The sequence below is a fragment of the Siphateles boraxobius genome, unplaced genomic scaffold (assembly GCF_051911475.1).
Source record: "Siphateles boraxobius isolate OS27281-9 unplaced genomic scaffold, OSU_SipBor_1 130, whole genome shotgun sequence".
Taxonomy (NCBI): domain Eukaryota; kingdom Metazoa; phylum Chordata; class Actinopteri; order Cypriniformes; family Leuciscidae; genus Siphateles; species Siphateles boraxobius.
The window spans coordinates 47129417-47155594 of NW_027508734.1; the positions used below are offsets into that span (position 1 = coordinate 47129417).

At 37.5% G+C, this 26178-nt stretch overlaps 1 protein-coding gene across 3 annotated transcripts in view; it reads right to left on the reverse strand.

Moving 5' to 3' along the window:
• Window positions 1-1820: 1820 nt before the first annotated feature.
• Window positions 1821-26178, reverse strand: part of trmt44 (tRNA methyltransferase 44 homolog) — a 182013-nt gene continuing 157655 nt past the window's right edge. Inside the window, exons 10-11 of one of the 3 annotated variants that reach the window (XM_077229586.1) lie at window positions 13810-13926; window positions 1821-2266 (exon numbers count right to left, since the gene is read on the reverse strand). In XM_077229586.1, the coding sequence (XP_077085701.1) occupies window positions 2043-2266; window positions 13810-13926 (341 nt within the window). In that variant the 3' untranslated portion in view covers window positions 1821-2042. Of the gene's footprint in view, window positions 2267-13809; window positions 13927-26178 lie in introns of those variants that run through there. The other 2 variants (XM_077229587.1, XR_013203702.1) reach the window with 2 other exon arrangements.

Consider the following 26178-nt stretch of genomic DNA (forward strand, 5'->3'; position numbering starts at 1 on the left):
GGCGCGGGCGCGCGCGAGAAAAATAAATAAATAACCTGAGCGCACGGGTGGCGCGTTAACAGGCTAGCGAGTTACTAGCGTGTTGTTCTAACAATAACGGGAGCTAGCGATGTCAGGTTAATCTGAGATGTGGTCTAAGCTGTATTTAGTAGTATAAACAACTAGAAATGGTAGTACATGATGATTCAAAACAGAAAGAAATACAAAGCTAATACGAGGCTTAGACGGAGCTTTCAGCCTCGAAGCAAACAAAACACAGAAGGCAGCTAGGCAGACAGGAGCAATCGATCAGGATCAGGAACCTATCATTCACAAGTCCAGGGCTGTGGCATTCTGGTACATAAATCCACTCCGTTTGCCATATCACTAGTAATTGCAGATCATAAGGTCAGATACGTCATGGTAACAGGAACTTTGTTTTCAATCCCCCTAATTCTTGTTAATGTCTATGCCCATAATTATGATGATGTTTCCTTTATCACCTCTTTTTCATCATGTATACGTGACCTTCACTCTCATTCATAATCCTGGGCGGAGATTTTAACTGTTATGTGTCCACGACTTGATAAGTTATATCTCTTTTAAAATGTGCCGTGATTATTCAATCTTGTTTGCATAACTATGGTATTTGTGATGCATTTTGCTTTTTAAACCCTTAAGCAAGGAAATCTTAATTTTTTCACAAGTACATGAGTCCTATTCACGAATTGCTTCTTTTTTTCAAGATAAACTTCTTCCATATCTGCAGTACCGCTCATATGAAAACATAGTAATATCTGATCACACACCAGCTGTTCTGGAGCTTTCCAAAAGCACCCCCACAGCATCATCAATGATCCTTTAAACCTGGTCTATTAAGGGATAAAGAATTTGTCAAATTTATCTCCTCAAATATATCTTATTTTCTTGAACTTAATAGGTCTCAGGGTATGGAATTCTACCATTTGGGAGACCTTAAAATGTAATCTGCGTGGTTTAATAAGTTCATATCAGTCTTATAAAATTGGAGAGCGAAAGAGGCAACTAGATTAATTATCTAGTTCGTTAACTGATATTGATGTTCAGTACTCACTGAATCCATCTTCCAACCTTTATAAAGAACATCAGATTTTGCAGACAAAATATGATCTGGTATCGACTGAAGAGGCTGAGAATTTGTTTTTACGAGCTCAAAATAGAGTCTATGAGTTTGTTTATAAGACGGGTAAATTGTTAGCTTATTATATTTGTAAATCGCAGACGTCACGCTTGATGCCCCAACTTAAGTTACCTTTCATCAATTGAGGAACAGAAAGCTTTCAGATTTCAATAAAAAGATCTTCATTTGTGTTCCAAAGATAAACATTTCATTTGTGTTCAAAGTCTGGCGGGTTTGGAAAGACATGTGGATGAGTAGTTAATGACAGAATTTTCATTTTTGGCTGAACTGACCCTTTAAATGTCCATAGATATAGATACTGGCAGTTTGAACTGTACTTTGTCCGACAAGTAGATACAATGAGACCATTTTCCTGTTTGTAAATGTTAAGTTCGACAAAGCCTTTTGAGTTCAGAAAATAGATGTGTGATTAATCTAATGTTTGTTCTGTTTGAATCAAACATCTATGATGTACACCTAGAGACCCTGACCTCGATTTACAGAGAGGAACATCCTGTCCGCTGACATTTGAGCAGAGGGGCAGTGACCCACAGAGGTTCCAACCCCCCACGTGGCCCTCCAAATTATTTATGTTCCTAACATTTACACAGCACATTGCCTCTCTCAACACAAGCCTTTTTATGCTCCAGTGGGGGGATTTCATGCAATGAAAGTTGATGGATTTCATTACACAGGTTTGGATTTATTAGACAAAGTCCGAACAGTATTAGCAATGTTCATTCAACATGTTTTTATACAACAGAAATAAATTGTTACTTAAAAAATGTCAAAGAAAAAGGGTGCAACTAGGATAGATAAACATTTTTTTTTCTTTTTTTCTTTTTCCAAATGTCAGGTCAAATGCTACAGTATTAATAAAGCCAAAACAAGCTTCCATTCAGGCTCATATCTTTGTAGGTTTTGTGGAGGGTCTCAAGTCAGTTGCTCCATGAGCAAAAGCACAGTCCTCACTGGACAGAGGGCATCCGTGGGAATGGTGGGTGTGGAACCAGCAGAGTCGGGTCTTCAAGGCACCTGAGGGGGGGGGTTTGTGCTTGGAGGTTACTCTAGGGCTTTGAGCCGATGTATGTGTCCTCCAGTCCCGAATAAAGACTCTTCCACCCTGCACTATGGAAAAAGAGACAGACGCAGAGAGAAATGTCAGATATTATTGTCCTTACAATTTACCTGTAAGACTTGAAATGAGAATCTTATCAGATTGGCAAACCAAGATCATCCTTTTGAAGGGGTAATAATTTGTGGGGTATGTAATAATTTGTGGGGTATTAGCTGGTCTATAATGTTCACTAGAGTGGAATTTTCTTTTAAGCTGAGGAGGTCTAATTCTCTTAAATCCTCTTTAAGACACATTCACATTTCAATATGGATGCCTGTTCATCTTTCCAAATATAATTTTTTAAAGCACAAGCACATTTACATTGTCAATGATGTTTATGTCAAAAGCACTATAACAGCAGTTATAGGAATCTGAATGAATGAGTGTAATTTGAATAAAGAGTTAAATAGAATAGTCAAATGTGTTAAACTATTATACCAATGACCAATAGTCAATTAGTGTTGTAACCTAAATCAACCTAACCTAAAGTCAGATAAAAATTTAATTGGAATAAAATTACTTTGCACACTGAAAAGACAGAACACGCAGGTTACCTTTACCCGCTAAATTGGAAACCGTCGTTGAGCCAATTGGGTGGGCCTTACAAAGTGAATCTAAGGGTGGAATGTAAGGGTGGTTTCAGTACAGTGGTTCAGGCTGCAGGATTGCTGAATGAAGAAAGAAACGTTACCAGCAAGATGGTATAAGGGTGTAATGTACAGTTGTACATTTCTTGTCTATTACCACCCACTGCTACTTATACCAACGACGGAAATAAGTGCAGTTATAATAGAAATATAATTCTAGTATATTTTAATATAATTATAATATATTTTGTTTAGACGCTATACCAAAAATAGCCACTGGGTAAAACCCATATTCCATTGAATTTTTTTCTCCTTTGACCATTACATTTGTCACATTATCACTTCTATCACAAAACAGTTGCCAAATATGGAACCTTGAGTCTCAGACCTCTCCGACAATGTCTTTTAAAAAGATTAAAAAAAATTAAAAAGATTATAAAATAGTAGAGCTATCAGGATTTTTAAATTTTTTTCTTCAAATAGAGAACACGATTCTGAACAGACTAAACATAATGGCTTGGTTTAACAGACAGGGCTTAGATTAATCCAGGATTAGGTTTTAGTTAAATTAGGAGATTTAAGTCGCTTTTATAAATGTGCCTGAGGAAAAAAAAAAACATTACTGGTGTGCATCTTGAGACAAAACAATGGCACTGACATATTTTAAGAAATGTCAGTGCAAATTGTGTTCAGTTAAAACAGCTCAAACATGCATTTTGGTCTGGAAAAATATTTAAGCATTGTCTATAAAACCGGGGGAATAACTTGTAATTTACTAGAGGTTCTGACAAAATGTTAATTTCTATCTTTCTAATCTATTGTGGACAAAATTTTAACTTATTTTTTTTTTTTTTATTACATATGTATTAATTTAGTTAAAAATGTTTATTGGTTTGAATAACTTATTCAGTGGCTTGCTCATAAATACTTGTTTCATTAATGGATGAATCATCGTTTTTGAACAAATTTCTTTATTGAATGATTCAATGAGAAATTCATTTTTTAACGGACACTTCTCGCCACCCAATGGCGTAAGTGTGTAATCAATAAAATCGTTATTTGAAGCGCCAAGTTACGTTTCTAAAAGCTGATTTCAAATTTTTCAATTTCAAATTTTTCAATTTCAATTTCAAATTAGCTTTATTAGCATGACTGTGTAACACAATGATGCCAAAGCATCAACATATTATATATAAATAATAAAACAAACAAACAAACAAACAAAAAAATCATATATGTATAGATCATGTTATATGTAGCATTGTAAATATATATATAAATAAAAATAATCTATCTTAATAAATGAATAAATACATTGGGTCACTCTAGATAATTAGCTGTCTCTGAATTGTGAATAGCTAACACATACTGCAAAATATCATTTTCTCCAAGTAAGAAGGACATTTTTCAGTGTCACTCAGTTCAAAGAATGATGGAATCAAGGTTTCAAATCTGGGCAGAAAAGTTTCTCTTATATTGGTATATTTAGTACAGATGAGCAGACAGTGTTTCTCATCCTCTATGTGCTGTAGATCACAGTGTCTACAGATCCTTTGCTCTCTGTCCATGTTTGTCTACGTCGTCCTCTATCTCTAGATCATGGTCACTTAATCTGTATTTGGAGAGGATTTGTCTTTCTTTAAAATGTTTAACAAATAGATAACTGGCCAAATTAGTGGTTCTATTGAGGGTCGAGTAACATTGGAGTTTATTTTGGAGGTCAAAATGTGCTTTTATTGATTCATCATGATTTGCTCTATTTTTATCACAACAGTAGACTGTTTAAATGCAACCTATAAACTTTTATCCCAATACTTCAGTGATAATTTGAATATTTGTGAGAGAAAAAATTATACTGAGTGGTTGAAAATACTTTTTGTTAAAGCCGTTTCAGACAACTGCTCTCTCTGGGTCAGTGGCAGCGCAAACACAGATTTGAATATTTCGGTATGAGTTTATCAATGGTTTAATAGACACAGGCGAATCGTTGTCATTTAGGAATGAGATCTCGTGTGTGTGTTTGAATCGAGATCGTGATCTTTTAATGATTAATCATGCAGCTCTATAAAATAGTTTAAATACATTTAACATGACACCGCACACTAGGGGAAAGCTTTTAAATTACTGTTTCCATGGTAATGCAATGTCCAATTTCATAACGGTTTTCACAGGAGGAATTTTGACGATTTTAAGCTTTTGAATGATAGATAATTTATGATGATTTCTAAAAAATGTGATAAAAAAAAGGCAATACAAAAAAAGAGTGCCAAGCATCCCGCTAGTGGACGGTGACAGTTCTTCAACTTCGGGCTGGGCAATAAAACGAAAATAATCACAATATAAATTTCCCTGATAATGCGACAACAAGAGTTTGATAAATGTTCAATATAATGTATTTGCTCCAAAAACCCAAATAGCACTACTCATCTGAACCGCACCACACGGACCGTTTATCCGCACTTGTCTCAACGACCCTAGTTAGCCTCCATTCATTTCTGGTAATATTGTCCTCCTTGACAATTACTACATCAGGGAAAATTTATTTTAGGCATATTTCAATGTTGTCTGAGGATTATGTTGGCCAGGTATTCTTTGTGCCATCTGCTCCAAAATGGCTGACTCATACTGCACTCTCAACCACCTTTTCCTGGCATACAAATATTGACAGACAAATTTGCCAAGAGGAGGAAGAGGCACTAATGTCTTCATTGCGAGTAAATGATTAGGCGTAAAAGGCTCAACACTCTTTGGGTCATTTATAGTGTGGCTGGTAAGCACTCACCTCTATATTTCTTCACGCCCTGACAAAACATACCAATTCACACCAATTGGTAACAAAATGTAATGCAAATGATATATATAAAAAATGGATGACTAGTAATTTCTTACTACTTAATTCTGAAAAAAACAACAGAGGTTTTAATTATTGATCCAAAAACCTGAGCACTTCATAACTTAGAATACGGTCTTACACTTGATGGCTAATCTGTCAAGTCTTCGTTGTCGGTTAGGAACCTGGGTGTGCTCTTTGATACCAATCTTTCATTTGAAAGCAACATTTCTAGAATCTGTAAAACATAATTTTTCTTAAAAGTTAGAAAAGTTAGTTCATGCGTTCATGACCTCAAGGCTAGATTATTGTAATGCTCTACTGGGTGGTTGCCCTGCACGCTTAAATTCCAACTGGTTCAAAACGCAGCAGCTAGAGTTTTAAGTAGAACCAGGAAGTATGACCATATGTGACCCTGGACCACAAAACCAGTCGTAAGTCGCACGGGTATATTTTTCTTTTATGCCAAATCATTAGTATATTCAGTAAAGATCATGTTCCATGAAGATATTTTGTAAATTTCCTACCGTAAATATATAAAATATTTTTTGTGAATGGATGCAGCAAAATCGCGCAAAAAAAAGTCAGAAAACACGCCTACAAACTGCACTCGCTGCTGTCCGCTTTTTGGGAATTACCCCCTCAAGTTTGGTATCTATGTCAAGCTTAGATTTCCCCCTTTCGGGTTCATAATTCTCCACAACGTAATTAGAGCAGTAAGCCAATAGAGAGGGTTAAAACAAACCCTTCTCGTGTAAAAAAACTGTTTACTTCTTAGCAACGGTCTTCTACAGCGCCTCTCATTGGCTGGCGACTTCTTCGTGTGCATAGTGTACACAATCCGCAAAATGGTTACGGTGCAAGCCATGGATTCTGAGATAGCGCGTTTGCTCAATTTCAACTTTAATGACAGCAATAATTTAACGAACATAGTAAATGATTTTTTCGCAAATGATTGGGAAGATGATACAGAATGTCCAGAGACTGGCTTGGCAAAGGAGAATGACCTGAAAGAGGACGAATTCGAATAATGTGTGGAACAGTTTTGTAACCACACACACACACAAACACACACACACACACACACACACACACACACACACACACACACACACACGCATATTCATACACACAAACAGACATGCACACACAGACACACACACATACGGGCATGTACATATTCATACTCACAAACAGACACGCACACGCACGCACGCACGCACGCACGCACGCACGCACGCACGCACGCACGCACGCACGCACGCACGCACGCACGCACACACACACACACACACACACACACACACACACACACATTGCATTTAGTGGTGGGGAACTCATAATGGTGTAAATTTCATTTATTTCCTTTCATTAGTAATGCGTTGCTAAGGACTTCATTTGGAGAACTTTAAAGGCGATTTTCTCAATATTTAGATTTTTTGCCCCATCAGATTCCAGATTTTCAAAAGGTTGTATCTCGGCCAAATATTGTCATATCCTAAAAAACCATAGATCAATGGAAAGCCTATTTATTCAGCTTTCATGTGATGTATAAATCTCAATTTAAAGAAAATGACCCATAAGACTGGTTTTGTGGTCCAGGGTCACATATTAGTCCAGTTCTGTCAACATTGCATTGGTAATTGGCCAAATGGTTTTGCTCCTCAGTACTTGAGTGACCTCTTAACGCATTATAGTCTGTCTCATCTATTGCAAATTTCAAAATTCTGGCCAGCTATTTAGCACCCAAACTCTGGAACAATCTTTCTAAACTTGCTTGGGAAGCAGACACAATCTGTCAGTTTAAATCTAGACTAAAAACACATCTCTTTAACTTGGCATACACATCAAACATTATCACATTTCCATTATTCACATCTGTTAAAGGATTGTTAGGCTGCATAAATTAGGTCAACCAGAACCAGGAACACTTTCCATAACACCCAATGTACTTGTTACTAGGGTTGGGTATCGTTTGAATTTTAACGATTCCGATTTCGGTTCTGCTTATCAATTCCTAATTTTGATTCCAATAAGGTAAAAACAAAAACAAAAACTTAGATATCATTCACATTTAGTCTTATTGCAAAACATTTAATTGTAGCTGAATATCATGAACAAAAATCAAAAGGCTAAATAACACTTACATTTGAATGTTTGCCTGTGGTTTAAAAATACCATAAAAAACCAACTAGCCTAACTAATATAAATTTCAATTTTAAATAAATTTTATGAATCAAGCATTATTAAAGATAAGTAAACACTTGTTAAAGTTGGACGCGGACGTGAGAGGACGCTGGCGCTGTTTGTTCGCCGCTTCTCTGTCTGCTATTCCTTCTTGTGTTTCTGTTTTGTTTATGTTCACTGTAACCCTTCCTCTGGACAGCCTCACAGCTGGTTCCCGAAGCCGCTTGGGCACCTCGACCGGACTGTCGCCTCGTCGGTTAGCCGCTTGCTGGCTGCCCGCGTTCATCAACGCGTGCCTGCTAATTCTAATTCTAGCTGCAATAGCGGTTAACCCGATTGCCTACCTCTTTCTCACAGGCAACCTCCACCAATTGCTTTCATCTCCTCCTGTCATGCCATGGATCATTTTGGCACTTACATCAGTCATCCATTTCTGTGTTTCTAGTCCATCACTAACTGCTATCACGGAGCTCTCAGTCCCTCCGCTCGGCATCATGTTCAAATATTCAACTCTGCAACTGGTCGAACTGATCAACTACTCAATTCCATCCTGCATCCCAGTCATCAAACAGCTCGGACTTCTACGCCGACCCCGTTACATCCACAGAAGTTTTCGCCGCAAGTTTGTTTACTTCCAACACGGACAATCCATTCCATCCATCTGGTCACCTGCACGCTCTGTCGCACCTCTGCCACGTCATCGGAACGCTTCCCCCGCTGGATCACATAGAGCTGAGCGCACCGACTGGCTGCACAGAAAACCCGAACTGGACTACAGTGCTATTCATACTTCACATATACCTATTCTCCATTATCTTGTAAATCCACTCACTGTCCCTTCTCAACTGCATTACCCCCTCACTCGCACTGCTAATCGGGACAACCTCAGATCTTTCCAGCCTGCCCCCATCTCACCACCCTCTCACCATGCCAACTTTGCCCTCCTCAACACCCGATCCCTTAACAATAAAGCCCCTGCCCTCCATGAATTAATCCTTGACAACACGCTGTATTTCCTTCTGCTCACCGAAACTTGGCAACAACCCAATGACTTCTTCTCCCTCAACCTTGCATCCCCCACTGGCTACAATTACATCTGCAAACCCCGCCCCTCCCGCCGTGGAGGTGGCCTCGCCGTTATTTATAATCAGAACTTCCGGATCACTGAATTCACCCTCCCTTCAGTATCATCATTTGAATATCTCGTCTTCAAAGCTCTTTCCTCCATGACAGTTATCCTCATTTACCGGCCACCTAAACCAAATCCCTCCTTCCTCTCTGATTTAACTGAACTCCTCACACTAGCTTCATCTCTCTCTCCACGTCTGCTACTACTCGGTGACCTAAACATCCACATAGACTCCTCCACCTGCAAGCTGTCATCAGAATTCACAATTTTATTGGACAACTTTACTCTCACCCAACATGTCACATTCCCCACCCATGAAAAAGGACACATCCTCGATCTGGTCTGCTCCACTAACCAACCAGTGCTCAACCTCCATCCATGCCTCTTTCCCCTCTCTGATCACAAACTGATACGGTTCACCATTCCGTCTCCAACCCCCGCCCCCCCCTCCTCAGAGAAATCACCTTCCGCAACCTTAAATCAATTGATCCCCATCATCTCTCTGACCTGCTCTCCACCACTCTCCACATGGACTCAACCCTCACCTCACCTGATGATCTCACAAACCACCTCAACTCCGTTTTGTGTACCTCCCTTAACACTCTGGCCCTCCTCAAAACAAAAACTGTCACTTTTAACAACTCGTCACCCTGGTACACACCTGCACTCCGGAAAATGAAACAAACTGGACGCCAACTTGAACGCCTGACAAAAAAATCATCTCTCACAGTCCACCATGAAGCCTATAAACTCCACCTCATTGCCAACAAAGATGCCCTCATTGCCGCCAAATCTGCCTACCTCTCCACCATCCTCACCAACCCCTGTCTAAACCCCAGAACCCTCTTCTCCACATTGAACAACCTCATCAAGCCTCGGACCAACACCTTCCTTACCTCTACTCCGGATCTCTGCAACTCATTCCTTCACTTTTTCGCTGATAAAATCAATATCATTTATCAATCTCTATCCCCTGCATCCGACCTTCCAGTATCTACTCCAGCACCTATCACGGGCCCTTTTCCCCCCATCCCTCCTGACCTCTCTCCCCCTTCTCCACACTGCCTCCTCTCCCAGTTTAATTTGGTCACCACTCTTGAAATCTCTAAACTCATCAGCTCTTCCAAACCGACTACCTGCTCACTTGACTCCCTCCCTACTCCACTCCTGAAGTCCTGCCTCCCCGTCCTTTGCCCCTACCTCACTAACCTCTTCAATTCCTCATTGTCCCTTGGAACTGTTCCCTCTGCTTTCAAAACTGCCGCTGTCACCCCTATCCTCAAAAAACCTGGTCTGGATCCCTCTTCTCTCAACAACTACCGCCCAATTTCCACCCTCCCCTTTCTGTCTAAAACCCTGGAACGTATAGTCGCTTTACAATTACAAACCCATCTTCATGCCAATAACCTATTTGAACCTCTCCAATCTGGTTTTCGCCCCCTCCACAGCACAGAAACTGCTCTCCTCAAAGTCCTTAATGACCTCCTCACCTCCGCTGACACTGGTTCCCTCAACATCCTTATTCTTCTCGACCTGAGTGCAGCCTTCGATACTGTGAGCCATAACATCCTGCTCACCAGACTCAAAGACCTTGGTATCGAAGGTATTGCACTCAGCTGGCTCCGTTCCTACCTTTCCAACAGATCCCACTTCATCTCTCTTCATAATCACACCTCTGCAACATCCACAGTCACCCAAGGCGTTCCCCAAGGATCCGTACTCGGCCCCCTCCTCTTCATCATTTACATCCTCCCCCTTGGTCAGATACTTCGTCACTTCAAACTGAATTTCCACTGTTATGCCGATGACACTCAGATCTACCTCAGCACCAAATCCCCCCACAATCCTCCCCTCTCCCATATCAACTCCTGTCTGTCAGCTATTAAAACCTGGATGCAACATAACTTCCTCAAACTCAATAGCAATAAAACAGAATTCCTCCTCATAGGCTCCAAATCCACTCTCAGCAAAACCAATAACATCACTCTCACCATTGACGACACCATTGTCTCCCCATCCCCCCAGGCCCGCAACCTCGGCGTGGTTTTTGATTCAACCCTCTCCCTTGAACCTCACATCTGTCATGTCATTAAAACCTCCTTCTTTCACCTCCGCAACGTCGCCAAAATCAGATCCTCACTCACACCCTCTGCTGCTGAAAGACTCATTCACGCCTTCATCTCCTCACGACTGGACTATTGCAACTCACTACTCCTTGGTATTAGCTCAAACTACATAAAAAGACTCCAACTGGTCCAGAATGCAGCCGCCCGACTCATCACCCGCTCCAAATCCTGGCACCACATCACTCCAGTCCTAAAACAACTTCACTGGCTCCCTATTTCCCACCGGATCACATACAAAATCCTGGTCCTTACCTACAAAGCCATCCACCACCTGGCCCCCTCATACCTCACTGACCTCCTCTCCCCCTATCAACCCTCACGGTCCCTCAGATCCACCTCAGCCGGTCTCCTCTGCATCCACAAGTCCAAGCTCCGCAGTTTTGGGGACAGAGCCTTATCCAGGGCAGCTCCCAGGCTCTGGAACTCCCTCCCCCATGAGATCCGCACCTCTGAGTCCCTCACCATCTTCCAGTCCCGCCTCAAGACCCATCTCTTCACCTCTGCCTATCCGTAGCCCCACGCCCCTCCCATCCCTATATGTGCCTGTTTTTTTTTGTTTTTTTTTCTTGCTTATTCACCTGCCCTGTAAAGCGACTTTGAGTTCGAGAAAAGCGCTATACAAATTCAATTTATTATTATTATTATTACTGCAAAAAATTAGCAAATCGAAACAAATAGATACAACTGAACAAAGATACGATTGAAATAAACACTGTTTTAAGAGTGCCCTCTAAATGCCAGACTGTTTGAAAAACTATGTGATGGAGCAAATTCTGAACACCAGCAATTGTTGCTTCACACTGATATACACTGGCTCTCAAGGCGAAAAACACTCCAGAGACTGTTTGAGTTATGGGATCAAGTCAGTGACTTTCTCTCTGAGCACTTGCATTCACTTGCACCACTGCTGAAGAACAACAGCTGGCCCGGCATATTTAGCTTACCTGGCAGATGTTTTCAGCAAGCTGAATGACTTGAACTTGGAATTGCAAGGTAAAGACACAACTGTCCTACACCTGTATGATCGAGTTTCGGGGTTCATGAAGAAAATTGAGCTCTGTTGTCGGAAATGCCAGAATGTTGATGTCAGTAGTTTCCCTCAGCTGGACATGTGCCTTGTTAATTATAGAGCTGAAAAAGTGAGGATTCTGCAGACAGCAGAATTCTGCACACTTGGACAAACTTTCCTCTGAGTTCAGATCATATTTTCCTGACATTGAGGTTCATAATTCTGCACTTGACTGGATAAGGAACCCTTTTGTGGCTAACTGCACCCAGACCGTTCCTGTTACTCTCCAGGAAAGACTTATTGATTTGTCCTCAGATAGGGGTTTGAAAATAATGTTTTCAAAAACATCACTGACACAGTTTTGGTGCAATGTTGAAAAGGAGTACCCTGATGTTGGGAAACATGCTCTGTATGAACTGCTGCCTTTTGGATCAACCTATTTGTGTGAGGTCACATTTTCAGCCATGGCACACATAAAGACAAAACAGAGAAACAGACTCAGCTTGGAGAGGAACCTTATTGCTGCTGTTGCTACACTTCACCCCAGGATGCAAAAGCTTATTTGTGATAAACAGGTGCAAATTTCACATTAAACAAAAGATTCAAGTAAAATAACATTCAGATGGACATGTTAAAAAGTTAAAGCCAAATTACATAGATGGCAGTGTTGAAACTGTTCCATGTGTTGAACGAGAATGTTGTTCCAAAGAATTGGTTGTATATGAAGCATGTGTTGTGTAATTTTAATGCAGTAGAATTAAATTTTAGTATTAAAAAAAGTGTAAATTTTACAAAAGAAAGTAACATTCAAATGGACGTTGTTAAAATAATCTCAAATTGGACATTAATGGACATGTGATGTTTTACAGAATGCAGTAGAATATTGTTCTGAAATTGACAATGTTGTTGTGATTGATTTTGTAATGTGTTGCCATTTCAATGCAATCAAATTAAATGGCCAGATGCAGCTCTAGTTGCCAGTCATTAAAAAAAATATTAATTACTTAACTTGCATTCACTGATATTGCATTCATAGCGTTTAACTGTGAAAATCATTGTGATTGGAAAGAAAACTAAACAGTGGATGGCGGGTGAGAACAGGGGTAGGGGGTTCCATGAGGCTGGTTTCAGATATTATGGGGGTCCAATATTTCAAAAAGGTTGAGAAACACTGAACTGAACAATGAAGGCCTTGTCGACACGACAGCCATCAGCACATATCCCAGCAAAGACCACAAGAACTGAAGCGGGGTTTCTCATAAGGTTTTTTTCTCAATTCTGTCACCTGATGGAGTTTGGGTTCCTTGCCACTGTCACCTCTGGCTTGCTTAGTTGGGGACACTTAGTATTCAACAATATTATTGATTTGACTGCTCTGACACTATTGGATGAGAACTGAACTGAGGTTGTTGATTACATCACTTTTTCTGTAGAACTGCTTTATAGATAAAATTAACTAATTTAATAAATGATAATCTTTACAACGGAACTGAATCATTGCTGAACTGACTTGAGCTGAACAATGACACTATTTTACTTTAGGGCTACTGTATAGCCGAAATAAACTGTTTGCATCATTGAAAAATGTTCCTGTTATTACTGTAAAGCTGCTATAAAACAATCTATATTGTATAAAACCCTATATATACTAAAGTGGCATGACTTGAATGGAACAGGGCTAAATACCTCTGAACACCTGGTGATTGTTTTTTAGTAGAGTCTGGAGACCACCACATTCTCTCTTTAGTGTTTGTAGAGTAGACCGGTCCAGGAGGTTGACTACTTCACTAATCAACAAACTTCCTGAGAAAAAAAAAGCAAAGAGATGGGATGAGGGGATTAGAAAAGAGGCTGAAGAAGAAAAGGTGGAGTAAGAAGAACAACAACCAGCAAGGAGGAAGAATGATGATATATACAGAAATAGCATAACAATCATGCAATAGTCAGCCAAACTTCCTGTCCTCCATTTTTATTTTCTTAAACCTACTTTTTTAAACTCCCCTAGGTAGTTGCTCCGATTTTTTTAACGAAAACTGAATCAGATCATCCTCAGACCAGAGAACATGGAATTCAAGTTGATTCGTCAAACGATTCTCGATTAACGCATTATACGAATTCAACGAATAATGACGTCAAAATGGACGTGAAGGTATATCTCCACAACGCTTTAGCGTATTCTGACCAAGCTTGATGTGTGTTATGACAACTAGGGGTGTGCGATATATATCGTAATTGTTGTTTTAACAATAAGCCATCTGACATTATCGAGTATATCCCTCACACACACACACACACACACACACACACACACACACAGAGAGAGAGAGAGAGTGCATATGCAAACTCTACATCAGTTGTTCTCAAACTGGGGTACACTTACCCCTGGGGTATGAGGTGACACAGAATGCTGAGTTTTGGCCTTCATTTAATTCAAACCCAAATAACATTAACAGGGCTCTCAAGTTTTATCAAAAGTTTAGAGTGAGATTTAGGGGAGGAGCCATCCAAATATTTGCAGCAGCGGTCCCTCGACCCAACCAAATTCGCTTCAATTTTTGCTAGCAGTCCAATTTTGCCTATTGTTCATAATTGACCAGCACAAAATGGAAATTATAACAATTGTTAAATCTGATAAAAAGACAAATTCATCCAAATAAAATAAATAGTTATATTTAAAAAATACAAATTTATTGAAAAATAAAAATAAATTTGGCCCCAAACAAGCCAACTGAACATCAGTGCTCAATGTACATAACATTGTGTCATAACAACTTGCCCTGAGCATGTATGTCAAGACCCAAACCGGTCACCTTTACAGGGGTCATCGGATGCCCATTTTCCACAAGTTGGTATGATTCTTTTGGGTCTTCATGTAAAGTTTGTAACATACTTTGGTTAAAATTTCTCAATGGTTGTGTAAAACAACACCCTTTTTACCTCTTCAAAAACAGCTCTGTTCACAGTGACCCGTTTCGGTGCATGTCTCTTTAAATGATAATGAGCAACAACTTTTTGGCTTTTTGAGGATTAAAAAAAGTGAATGGATTTTTTTCATTGCATGGTGATTGTGTCCACACACTGCAAAGACACATTTATTTGCAAATACCATATAAAAGTGTATTTTGCATCCGATGACCCCTTTAAAAGCAGATGGAGAGTTTATGAATGAATCAAAAATAATTTAGCACGATTTTGGCTATACTCCTCAAGATCAGCTCTCACTGTCTTTGATCACAGGCAAGAGATATCGTCCAGGAATCGTAAAATCAAAATGCTAAAAAAATAAAAAATAAATGAAGATGTTCGCAAACCGCATTCATCAGATCGTGCTCTTTCAACTTCCGTTCCACTCCGTGTGTGCGCGTGTTGTCTAGTAACGAACGTGCTTGCAGCGGGAACACATAATTTACCTGGAAACAACTAGGCTAATTCTAATTTCTGATTGGCTGGTAGCTAGCATTTAACTCTGTATAACTCGAGGCAGATGTTATGAACTCGGCAGAGAACGTCCCTCCGTTTGCCTGCGCCTCGTCCATTAATTGTATAGCGGGACAAGTTCCCTTACTCCTCAGCGTGAGAAATACAAGGTCTGGCGTGTAAGCGTGTGAACGGGTTGAAATGCGTGAGACTTGAGAGCCCTGCATTAAAACTGGGCATGTATTTCTAGTAGGTCAAATGCAGTAAAAACATGACATCCGATCAAATTACCTCATCTTTCGCGGTCAAAACTGACTGCATCCACACAAGCAGCGGGCTTATGACAGATTGGGTGCAGAGTATCTGCCTCAGCAAATCGCGCTACATTACTGCCGTTCTCAACAATGTACCTTTGTAAAAGTGGAGATTTAGCACTTACTAGCATGAAGATCAAAAATAGACACAGACTGTTGAATAGATCGATTTAAGATTCAAACTCTCTTCGATACAAAAACATACCCTGTGTGAAATCTTGTTTTTAATTTCTGAGTATCCACACGATTGCAAATGTAACATTGATTTTATACAACAGTTCAACAGACTAAAAGGTAATATTAAGTGATGTTCATTTTAAACACCGTACTGTCAGTATTTTTTGCTCTATTTTGGTAACAAAATAATAATTCAAACAGAAGCCACAACAGAGCTGCAGCACACAGCGGTGTTTCGTGAATGAATCTGCGCTTTGAACGAATCGTGAGTCAATGATTCAATTACCCATTCATAAATAATGCGACTTGCTTCATTACTGAATGACTCGATGCCTCGCTCATAAAGAAAGTGACTTACTGCCACCTACTGGTGGTTTTAATTTAATATTTAAAAGTATCACTTCGTTTTTAACATCATTGCATATTTCTCTATGGAAATTTTTATTTTGTTGAATAATAATAATTATTATTATTATTATCAATTTTGGAGCAAATATTGTCCCAAAAAATATGGTAAAGGTGTGACTGCAGTCCAAGTAGAAGAGAGGGGGTACGCAGAAGAATGTCAAATGCCTCAGTAGGGTATGTCACTCTAAAAAGTTTGAGAACCACTGCTATACATGATGTATTCTTATATATTAGTAGCCTGGGAAACCCCAGATGAACTTCCGGCAAATTTAGATTTGCTCTGCAAGTTAGTCTGGCGAAGAGCCCATTCAAACTCATTTCCAATCTCTCCAAATCGAGGCACCAATCACAAACGTTGAGGCGGGCTTTACAAGATGACGATCGATCTGATTGGTTTTAAGGTCTATGCAATTGCTTACAGAGGCATTTGAGCGACGTCCGTTGGTGACGCCCTTGAAAATGAGCTGTGAATGAACCTTCCCTAGACCCTAACTCAGTTACGACTGAGAAGGGTCTGGTTTTAACCAGGCTAATATATTAGACTAGTGCGGGGGCACATTTAGAGAGCACGCTTTCACTGCTTAATTTAGTCATTTAATATAGTTAATAAATATCACATAAAGTGTGCAATTGTTCTCCAGATATCAGCATGATAACAAATGTGATATTGATTTAATACAAGTTTAATAGCCTAAACAAGAAGTTAATATTAAGTGACCTTTCTTAGGCACCATATTGCCTGTTTTTGCTCTATTTTGCCAACGAAAATAGGTAAACAAAGCCACATCACTGTAATTGCGCCTCTGAGTGAATGAATCAGCTTTTTGAACAAATCAGTTGAATCAATGACTAAGATAGATTAAGAATGCTTAGTCCTTGAATGAATCAGCTGTTTGAATGAATCGGTTGAATCTCTATGACTCACTCATTAACAGAGACTTGCTCCCACCTACTGGCGGTTTTAATTTCACATTTAAAGTATATTTTCATGATTTAAATAATTTCAAATATCAATATTCAACGTTGTTAAAAAATCAAAACATTATTTATGCATTGTAACTGCAGGCTATTCATTTGTCACCCCTGAGCTGCATTAATTAACGGGGTAGTAAAGCGCTCCAGTTTACCAGTGACAATATTTAGCTTCAGCTCAAAAAGCAATGAACGACATTAATAACTATGATTGGGTCTGTCATATACACTATCAGTCAAAAGTTTTAGATCGGTAAGATTTTTAATGTTTTTAAAAGAAGTCTTTTCTGCTCACCAAGGCTTCATTTATTTGATTAAAAATACAAAACAAAAAAACGTAGTTTTGTTAAATATTAAGACAATTTAAAATAACTGTTTTCTATTTTAATATATTTTAAAATGTAATTTATTCCTGTGATTAAAGCTGAATTTTCTGCATCATTACTCCAGTCTTCAGTGTTACATGATCCTTCAGAAATCATTCTAATATGTGGATTTGATGCTCAAAAAACATTCATTATGATAATCTATGTTGAAAACGGTTGTATATTTTTTTTTTCAGTATTCTTTGATGAATAGAAAGTTCAAAAGACCAGTATTTATTTGAAATAGAATGTTTTGTAACATTATAAATGTCTTTACTGTAATTTTGATCAATTTAATTCATCATTGATGATTAAAAGTATTGACTTATTTTATTTATTTCCCCCAAAAAATAAAAAAAAAATTCTTACAGACCCCAAACTTTTGAACGGTAATGTTTAATGTTACAAAAGCTTTCTATTTCAGATACGTGCTGTTCTTTTGAACTTTATATTCATCAAAGACTAATGAAATAAAAATGTCTATTTTCAACATTGATAATAATGAGAAATGTTTCTTGAGCATCAAATCATCAAATTAGACTGATTTCTGAAGAATCATGTGACACTGAAACTGGATTAATGACGCTGAAAATTCAGCACTGATCACAGGAATAAATTACAATTTACTATATATTTACATATAAAACAGCTGTTATAAATTGTAATAATATTTCACAATATTGCAGGGGGTTTTTTGTTTTGTATTTTTAATCAAATAAATGCAGCCTTGGTGAGCAGAAGAGACTTCAAAATCTTAGCGATCCAAAACTTTTGACTGGTAGTGTACATAACATTATAGTAAGAAAACTACTGTATTAAAAAGTTCTTTGGGTTTAGTTGCCATATTTCAGAGCGATGTTATGGGAAAGAGCGCATTCAGGAGTTACACTTTCTGACCAGCACGTAACTTAGTTCAAGTTTACTTGTGCATTTGCGTCATTTTGTGTAGTTGTAATGTTATGTTTATGTTGCATAAATATCTGATTAATCTCATATATGTTTCGTTGAGTTAATTAACCCGCTAACAAAGCGCTTCAGTTTACCGGTGTTCATTCAGCTCTTCATCTACAGGACACACAGCTCAAACAGCAATGCTGCTATTTGAAACAGTGATATTGATCTTTTTCAAAAAATATTGATGCATTAATAACTAACACTTATTTTTCTTGTATTATTTATCAACAATATGGTTTAATTACAATTATTTCTTTATTGTCCGTGCTTAGGCCATGTCACATGTATTTTTATTCTTTATACGTGTTGACTTTAAACAATGACTTGTTTGCATTTTTTAGGCATCATTTTATTTCATTGTAAGGCATATGTTTATAATAAAGAAATATGACCATCAGAGTGTAAAATTAATTTTAAAAGTTAATGAATCTTACACTGTATTGTCTTGGTTTTATTTATGGTGAAGTTATTGTTATTGGGACATGGCTTTTAAATGGTAAGCCTTTTGTTTTTGTAATTAGGCTCTCAAAAAATTATATCAAAATAGGGATTTAGATATATTGGTTATCGGCTTTCAAAATTATAAAGAATTATCGGTAATCGGTATCGGCCTAAATGTTCATCCCTAGTTTATACATTTCTTTTTTTCCAATACTTGTATTTTTTGGAAGCCAGGCACAACTCTCAATAGCTGTGGTCTTTTCAAACGTGTCTGCTAGGATATTTGCAATTTTTTTTTTGTAGTAAGGATTAGGGAGACCCTTTCATCTCTGAATGAGGTTCCAAAACTTTTTTGTTAGATTATTTGATTTCAAATTTGATACAAATTATCTCAAACTTTGTTTCTTTGTATAATTTATTATTCTACGTGCTTGTGCTCTCTTTATTTTAACTTTAATAAGGTTTCCCCCTTGTTAGATATATAATCATCTTTCCGCTTTTTCGTTCTTTTATAGCCTTGTTCGCAGTTATTGTTGAATAGGGATGCTCCGATCGATCGGCCGATAATCACATTCTATGACTCGGTACTCGTGGTAAATCAAGAAAACAAACGATTCAAACAAAAATACTAACCGTGTTGAACTATATAACAATGATTAGTTTTCTGTTGATAAATGTATCCAAACAGTTGCTCACCTGTCTAATAAAACATAAAATATCTGGAAATTGAGGGTAACGCGGATATGCGTCATTGACAGTAGACGCAATGACTTACCTTTTCCTTGCGTTCAAGCCCTCATAACTTTAATTCTTAAGCAAGGGAAAGATTTTTTTCTTACAGACCCATTAGTATTTTAAATTCAGACATCAAGATAATTTCCAAAGTTTTATCCAGTAGACATGATAAGTATTTGCCTTTATTGATTGATCCTGATCAAAACGGCTTTGTAAAAGGTAGACAAGCTTTTCATAATATACGTTGTGTTAAATGTCATTCACTCTACAAAATGAGTCTCTGATACAGCGTTACTTTCCTTAGATGCCGAGAAGGCTTTTGACAGGGTGGAGTGGGACTATCTTTTACTTTGACTACCTAGAGATAGGAACTTTACATCATTGCTTATGGAAGTGTCCCGAAGTTCAACTTTTTTGGGAAAAAGTTTTAGACTTATGTCCTAAACTTTGTGTATTAAATATTTTCCCTGTAAATTGCACTTTAACTAGCTCTGGTAAGAAAATGTTGATCTTCTGCTTATTACAAGCTAAACTTGTAGTCGCTCGCCATTGGAAAAACACAGAAAGCCCTAATTTTAAACAGTGGTTGCAGGAATTGTCTTATTGTCTGGCTTTGGAAAAACTCATATATTATTAAGGGAAAACCTGAAAAGTATGGAATCATTTTATAGGATTTTTGAAAGAAGCTGAACCAAATATTTTTATTGTCTGTGTAAGCTAACCTAGCACCATGTCATGATATTAATGTACCATTGTTTTGAAATATGTACATGTATGTATGTATGCATGTATGCATGCATGCATGAATGTATTTATGTATAGTACTTTTTTTGTAGTTTTCTTTTCCCTCTCCTGTTTAAATTTGTTTTGTTTGGTTTATGTTTTATTGTTAATGTTTCTAAAATCAATAAAGACAGTGTTTAAAAAAAAAGTTTGCAAGGCTCCAGATTAACATTTGAGGGCAGCATTTTTACTCATAATGTCGAAATTCAAAAGCAAAACGATTAAAAAGTTAATGTTTGGGAGTGGAAATGGCAGCCATCTACTGGTTACATTTTAATGTCTTTTTATTTTTTTATTTATACATTCATTTATACATGTATTGCTCTGTATGCTAATGAGGGGGGCGTGTTTTACCCAAGACATAGCAATCGATCTCAGAGTGGCAGTGCTGAAGCATTGAGGCCACAGTGACACCTTGTGGTGTGACCAAACAATACGCAAGAGGTTTGTGGATGTGACTTTACAGGTCACGCAGGAAATAAATGACTTAGAGATGGGCAATATGGTCAAAATCTTATAACACGGTTTATGTCCTTTAATATGCTCTAACTGTATATAGCTATATAGGTTTACCATACATAGGCCAACTCTTTATTCCGGACATGGCCGTAAAACATCAGCGGGTCGGGATTTCTAAAATGTCTGGGCACACATGAACAGAATCCGCAGATAACAGACACTTTGACACGGAAGCGTGTCAAATTATCCACTATTAACCACATTTTATTACATGCATGATAGATCCGTAGACAGAAGCTAACTGCATTTTTAATGTAGCCTATCTTCCAAAAACAATGTTGACAGCAACAAACTTTTCCATAAAGAGGTAAATAAGGTAAATAAAGAGAAAATAAATAAATGAATTAAAAATATTATAATTTAAATAATTGAAGGAACAACATTATATTATTACAACATTACAATTGTACTATTTTTAATTCATTTATTTTCTCTTCTTTGCCTTTCATGGTTGTAAATATGATTTGGGACTTCATTGCTGTTATTTATTGTAATTTGCAACTACGTCTGCCTTTTGAGAATTGTAAAAATTTACAATTTTGTTAATAGCCTATTGATTGTTCAATGCCTATTTTGTATGTAAATTGGTTTATCTCTCAAAAAAAAAAAACTTTCTTCCACCACCTCGCAAACAACAAAATTAATAAATAAATGCCCCATAAAAAATGGTGTAAAAAAAGCCTATGTATGTGATAATTTTATTATCATTTTATTATATAACATAATATGATATACTAGCACACGGGAAGAGTGTTGAAATATACTTTGTCTTTCTTTTTTGCTGTTTCTTCAGAACAATAAAAAAAGTTCCAAACTCCACAGAACCGCTGCGCCTCTAAGCAACAAGTGATGTTTTCTTTCTGAACGAATCAGTAGCCTATTTGAACGAATCGTCTGAATTAATGATTGAACTCACTCGTTAAGACGGTGGCTTGGCACCACCTACTGGCTGTTTTAGTTTCATACTTAAAAGTATAATTTCATCGATTCTATCATTTAATATTTCAATATTCAAAATATTATATTAAAAAATTAATTCCATAACAGTATTTATGCAACTGTAATTGCAGTGTAAATGCATCCATGGCTCCTCTGCATTAACAGTCTGTGTAAATAATATCTAATGCCATTCAGAGTCAGTGTCTGCACGTCACATCTGAAGTGCGAAGATGGATTTTGTTGAAACTGATTTTACTGGTGACAGCCCTATAGAAGTGCCTTATTAAAGCTCCAGTAGGTAGCTTTTGTAACCAAATATTTGTTAAAACTGTCATTATGTCCTGAAAGTAGAATATGAGACAGATAATCTGTGAAATAAATCAAGCTCCTCTGGCTCCTCCCAGTGGTCCTATTGCCATTTGCAGAAATACACCGCTCCCGGTCAGAAACAACCAATCAGAACCAGCAGGAATGTCTTAGCAGTGTCAATCACGCTCGTGTACGCGCTGATCACCCCTCTCTTGCACAGCGCGAACGCTTACCGTCGTTCGTGACTCTCCTGTTCGAACTCGTTCATCCAAATGAACGAATCTTTTTTTCCGAGTCATTTCGTTCATTCAACGAACGAAATGACTCGAAAAAAGATTCGTTCATTTTGAACGAGTCCTTTTCGGAGTCATTTCGTTCATTCAACGAACGAAATGACTCGAAAAAAGATTTGTTCATTTGGATGAACGAGTTCGAACAGGATCATGAACGTGTATCACAGAACAGAGCAAGGCGAGCATTTGTGCTTATAAAACTTAAAGTTTTTTATTTATTTTTGAAATGACCGATCGTTTCGCTAGATAAGACCCTTATTCATCGTCTGGTATCGTTTAAAGCCCTTTGAAGCTGTGCTGAAACTGTCATTTGGTCCTTGAAACGTTTGTGTCCTATTGAAGTCCATTATTTGGAGAAAAAGCCTGGAATGTTTTCATCAAAAACCTTAATTTCTTTTCAACTGAAGAAAGAAAGACATGGACATCTTGGATGACATGGGGGTGAGTAAATTATCAGCAAAAGTTTTTTATAAAAGTGAACTAATCCTTTAACGTTATCTTAGTAGTTATTTATAACTTATAGAAAGAGTGCAACCTTGTAAAGTTACATGTATTGCAAAATACATAATGATTTGAGGACCAAGTTTGTAGTCAAAGTATGGGCAGGCCATAGTCAATGTAAAGCATATTGTTGATGTTTCGTCCCTATTAGTGAATGTTCCATAACTGTTTATAATCCGCCGTCATCGGTGTACCTGCTTACTAGCCTGCGCGTTCACGGCAGGCTCCGCTGTGGGGGAGGAGCTGTGGAGGGAGGGCTGTAGTGCAGCAGAGAGCAAGGGGGTTGGACCTGTAAGTTGTGCTTCTTCAAATTTTCAGGCTAAGTCAACATTTTCTCAAAACTCCCTACTGCAGCTTTAACTGAATTGATCAGTTAAACCTATATAGCTACATACAGTTAGGGCATATTAAAGGACATAAACCGTGTTATAAGATTTTGGCCATATTGCCCATCTCTAAGTCATTTATTTCCTGAGTGACCTGTAAAGTCACGTCCACAAACCTCTAGCGTATTGTTTGGTCACACCTCAAGGTGTCACTGTGGCCTCAATGCTTCAGCACTGCCACTCTGAGATCGATTGCCAAGTCTTAGATAAAACACGCCCCCCTCATTAGCATACAGAGCAATAAATGTATAAATTAATGTATAAATAAATAAATGCATAAATAAATGTATAAATAAATGAATGTAGACAAATACATATATACATAAATAAATGTGAAAATAAATACAATTGAAAATAAATAAATGCATAAATAAATGAAAAAATAAATAAATGTGGAAAAAATATAAATATAAATAAATAAGGAAATAAAAGTATAAATAGTCATTTATTTATTTATGTTTACATTTATTCGCATATTTATTTGTTTATTTATTCATTTTTAATTTCTGCAGGTTTGGTCCTCCATACTCATTTCTACGAGATTGATAAATGAGGCCCAATGCCTTTTGAAAAGTGGGAGTTAAAAAAGAAACATACATGCAAAAAAAAAAACTAAATTAAGAAAGGAAAGCATCAATTTATATATATTAGGGCTGGGAAAAGATTAATCGCGATTAATCGCATCCAAATTAAAAGTTTGTGTTTACATAATATATGTGTGTGCACTGTGTATAATTATTTTGTATATATATAAATACACACACATGCATGTATATATTTAAGAAATATTTGCATGTATATACTGTATATTTTTATTTATAATTTATATTATATATAAATATACATTTTTTATATCTAAATATATTTTTTTTCTTATATGTATACATGCACGTGTGTGTATTTATATATACAAAATAATTATACACAGTGCACACACATATATTATGTAAACACAAACTTTGATTTTGAATGCGATTAATCGCGATTAATCTTTTCCCAGCCCTAATATATATATATATATGTGTGTGTGTGTGTGTGTGTGTGTGTGTGTTTTCCACATTGATTCCACAAAATGGGAAAGAAAAGGAGAAAATTATCTAATTTCCTGAATATTTCCAGATTTTTCATAGTGGGAGTCTGACTTCTGTAAAATCCATTATCCATCTCAATTACCCATATGGAAACACACTCCAGCTATTCTCAAAAATAACACCAGAAGAACTCAATTGACCCTCCAGAAACCAATACGTGACTTTATTAAAATAACTTCTTAAGTTGCTGAGATCAATGAATTGTAAACTTTCATTTTAGTCAGTTTATACCCTGAAGTATCAGGCCAAACAGCCACTACACTAGCTATCAATGCTCTAAAAGTCAACAATACACAATCAAATAGATTGTTTTTGGAGGTAAATTCCCAAAGCAATCTACAAACATGGCATACTTGATATGGAGATTGATTGCCCCTGTATGCCTTCTGCTGGTTTGTGTCTGTAAGCTCCGTATAGCTTTCTGTTGTGAATTTCTATTGACTATCATTCCTTTTTTTTATTTGCTAAATTTAACTTACTCATCATGATACATTAGATATGGTTTAATATCAAATTAAACTGACATCGCTAGCTTTTTTCTACATCGTTATCGCTAGCACAACACGCTAGTATCTCGCTAGCCTGTTAACCTGCCATCCATGCTTGCTGTCTTTTTTTTCTCGTGTGCGCTCGCGCCTTTTATATCTATCAAACAACTGTGGTAAGTAGGATCAGTCAACAAACACGGTGAGTCATGTCTTCCTGTTATTGTCACTTGCACTTACTGTCACATGCTATAGTATAGCATTCTCTGTCAGCAATGAGGGATTTAAATGTGATAAATGCAGGGAGAGTCAGGCTGACGGGGAAGATTTCAGAACTAGAGACATGCATCCAAACTTTAATCGAGGATAGTAAGAATGCAAGGGCTTTAGATACTACTTTGGCTGCGACTAGCTTGGTGAACTCTGTACATTGTTCGGTTCCGGCTGTAGAGTCCGTGGAGCAGGGCAACTGGGTGACCGTGAGACACTATAGTCGCGGGAAAAAACACCGCTCTTCCGTTCCGATTACCATACAAATAGATTCTCCCCACTCAGTGAAACACCCACTGAGTATCCTGTTTAATGTGCTTTAGTTTTTGGTGATTTATTACATGGAACGTGAAAATAGAGACACTAGCCACCATAGTCACATGTTTGCCGGGAGCCAGAGCGCCTAACATCAAAGCATATTTAAAATTGCTGGCTAATGCTAACCGTAAATTCTCTAAGAATATTATTCACGTCGGCACTAATGATGAGAGACTATAAAAAAACTCCCAAACCTATTTAAGGGTAAAAATGTTATTGAAATTCAACAAATCAAAAACAGATATAATACAGATGTTCAAATGATAAAGCTCGGGTTGCTGAATATTCGATCCCTAACTTCAAAATCACTTCTTATTAATGATATGATTACAGACTAACCTAGATGTGCTGTGTTTGAAAGAAACCTGGATAAAAACA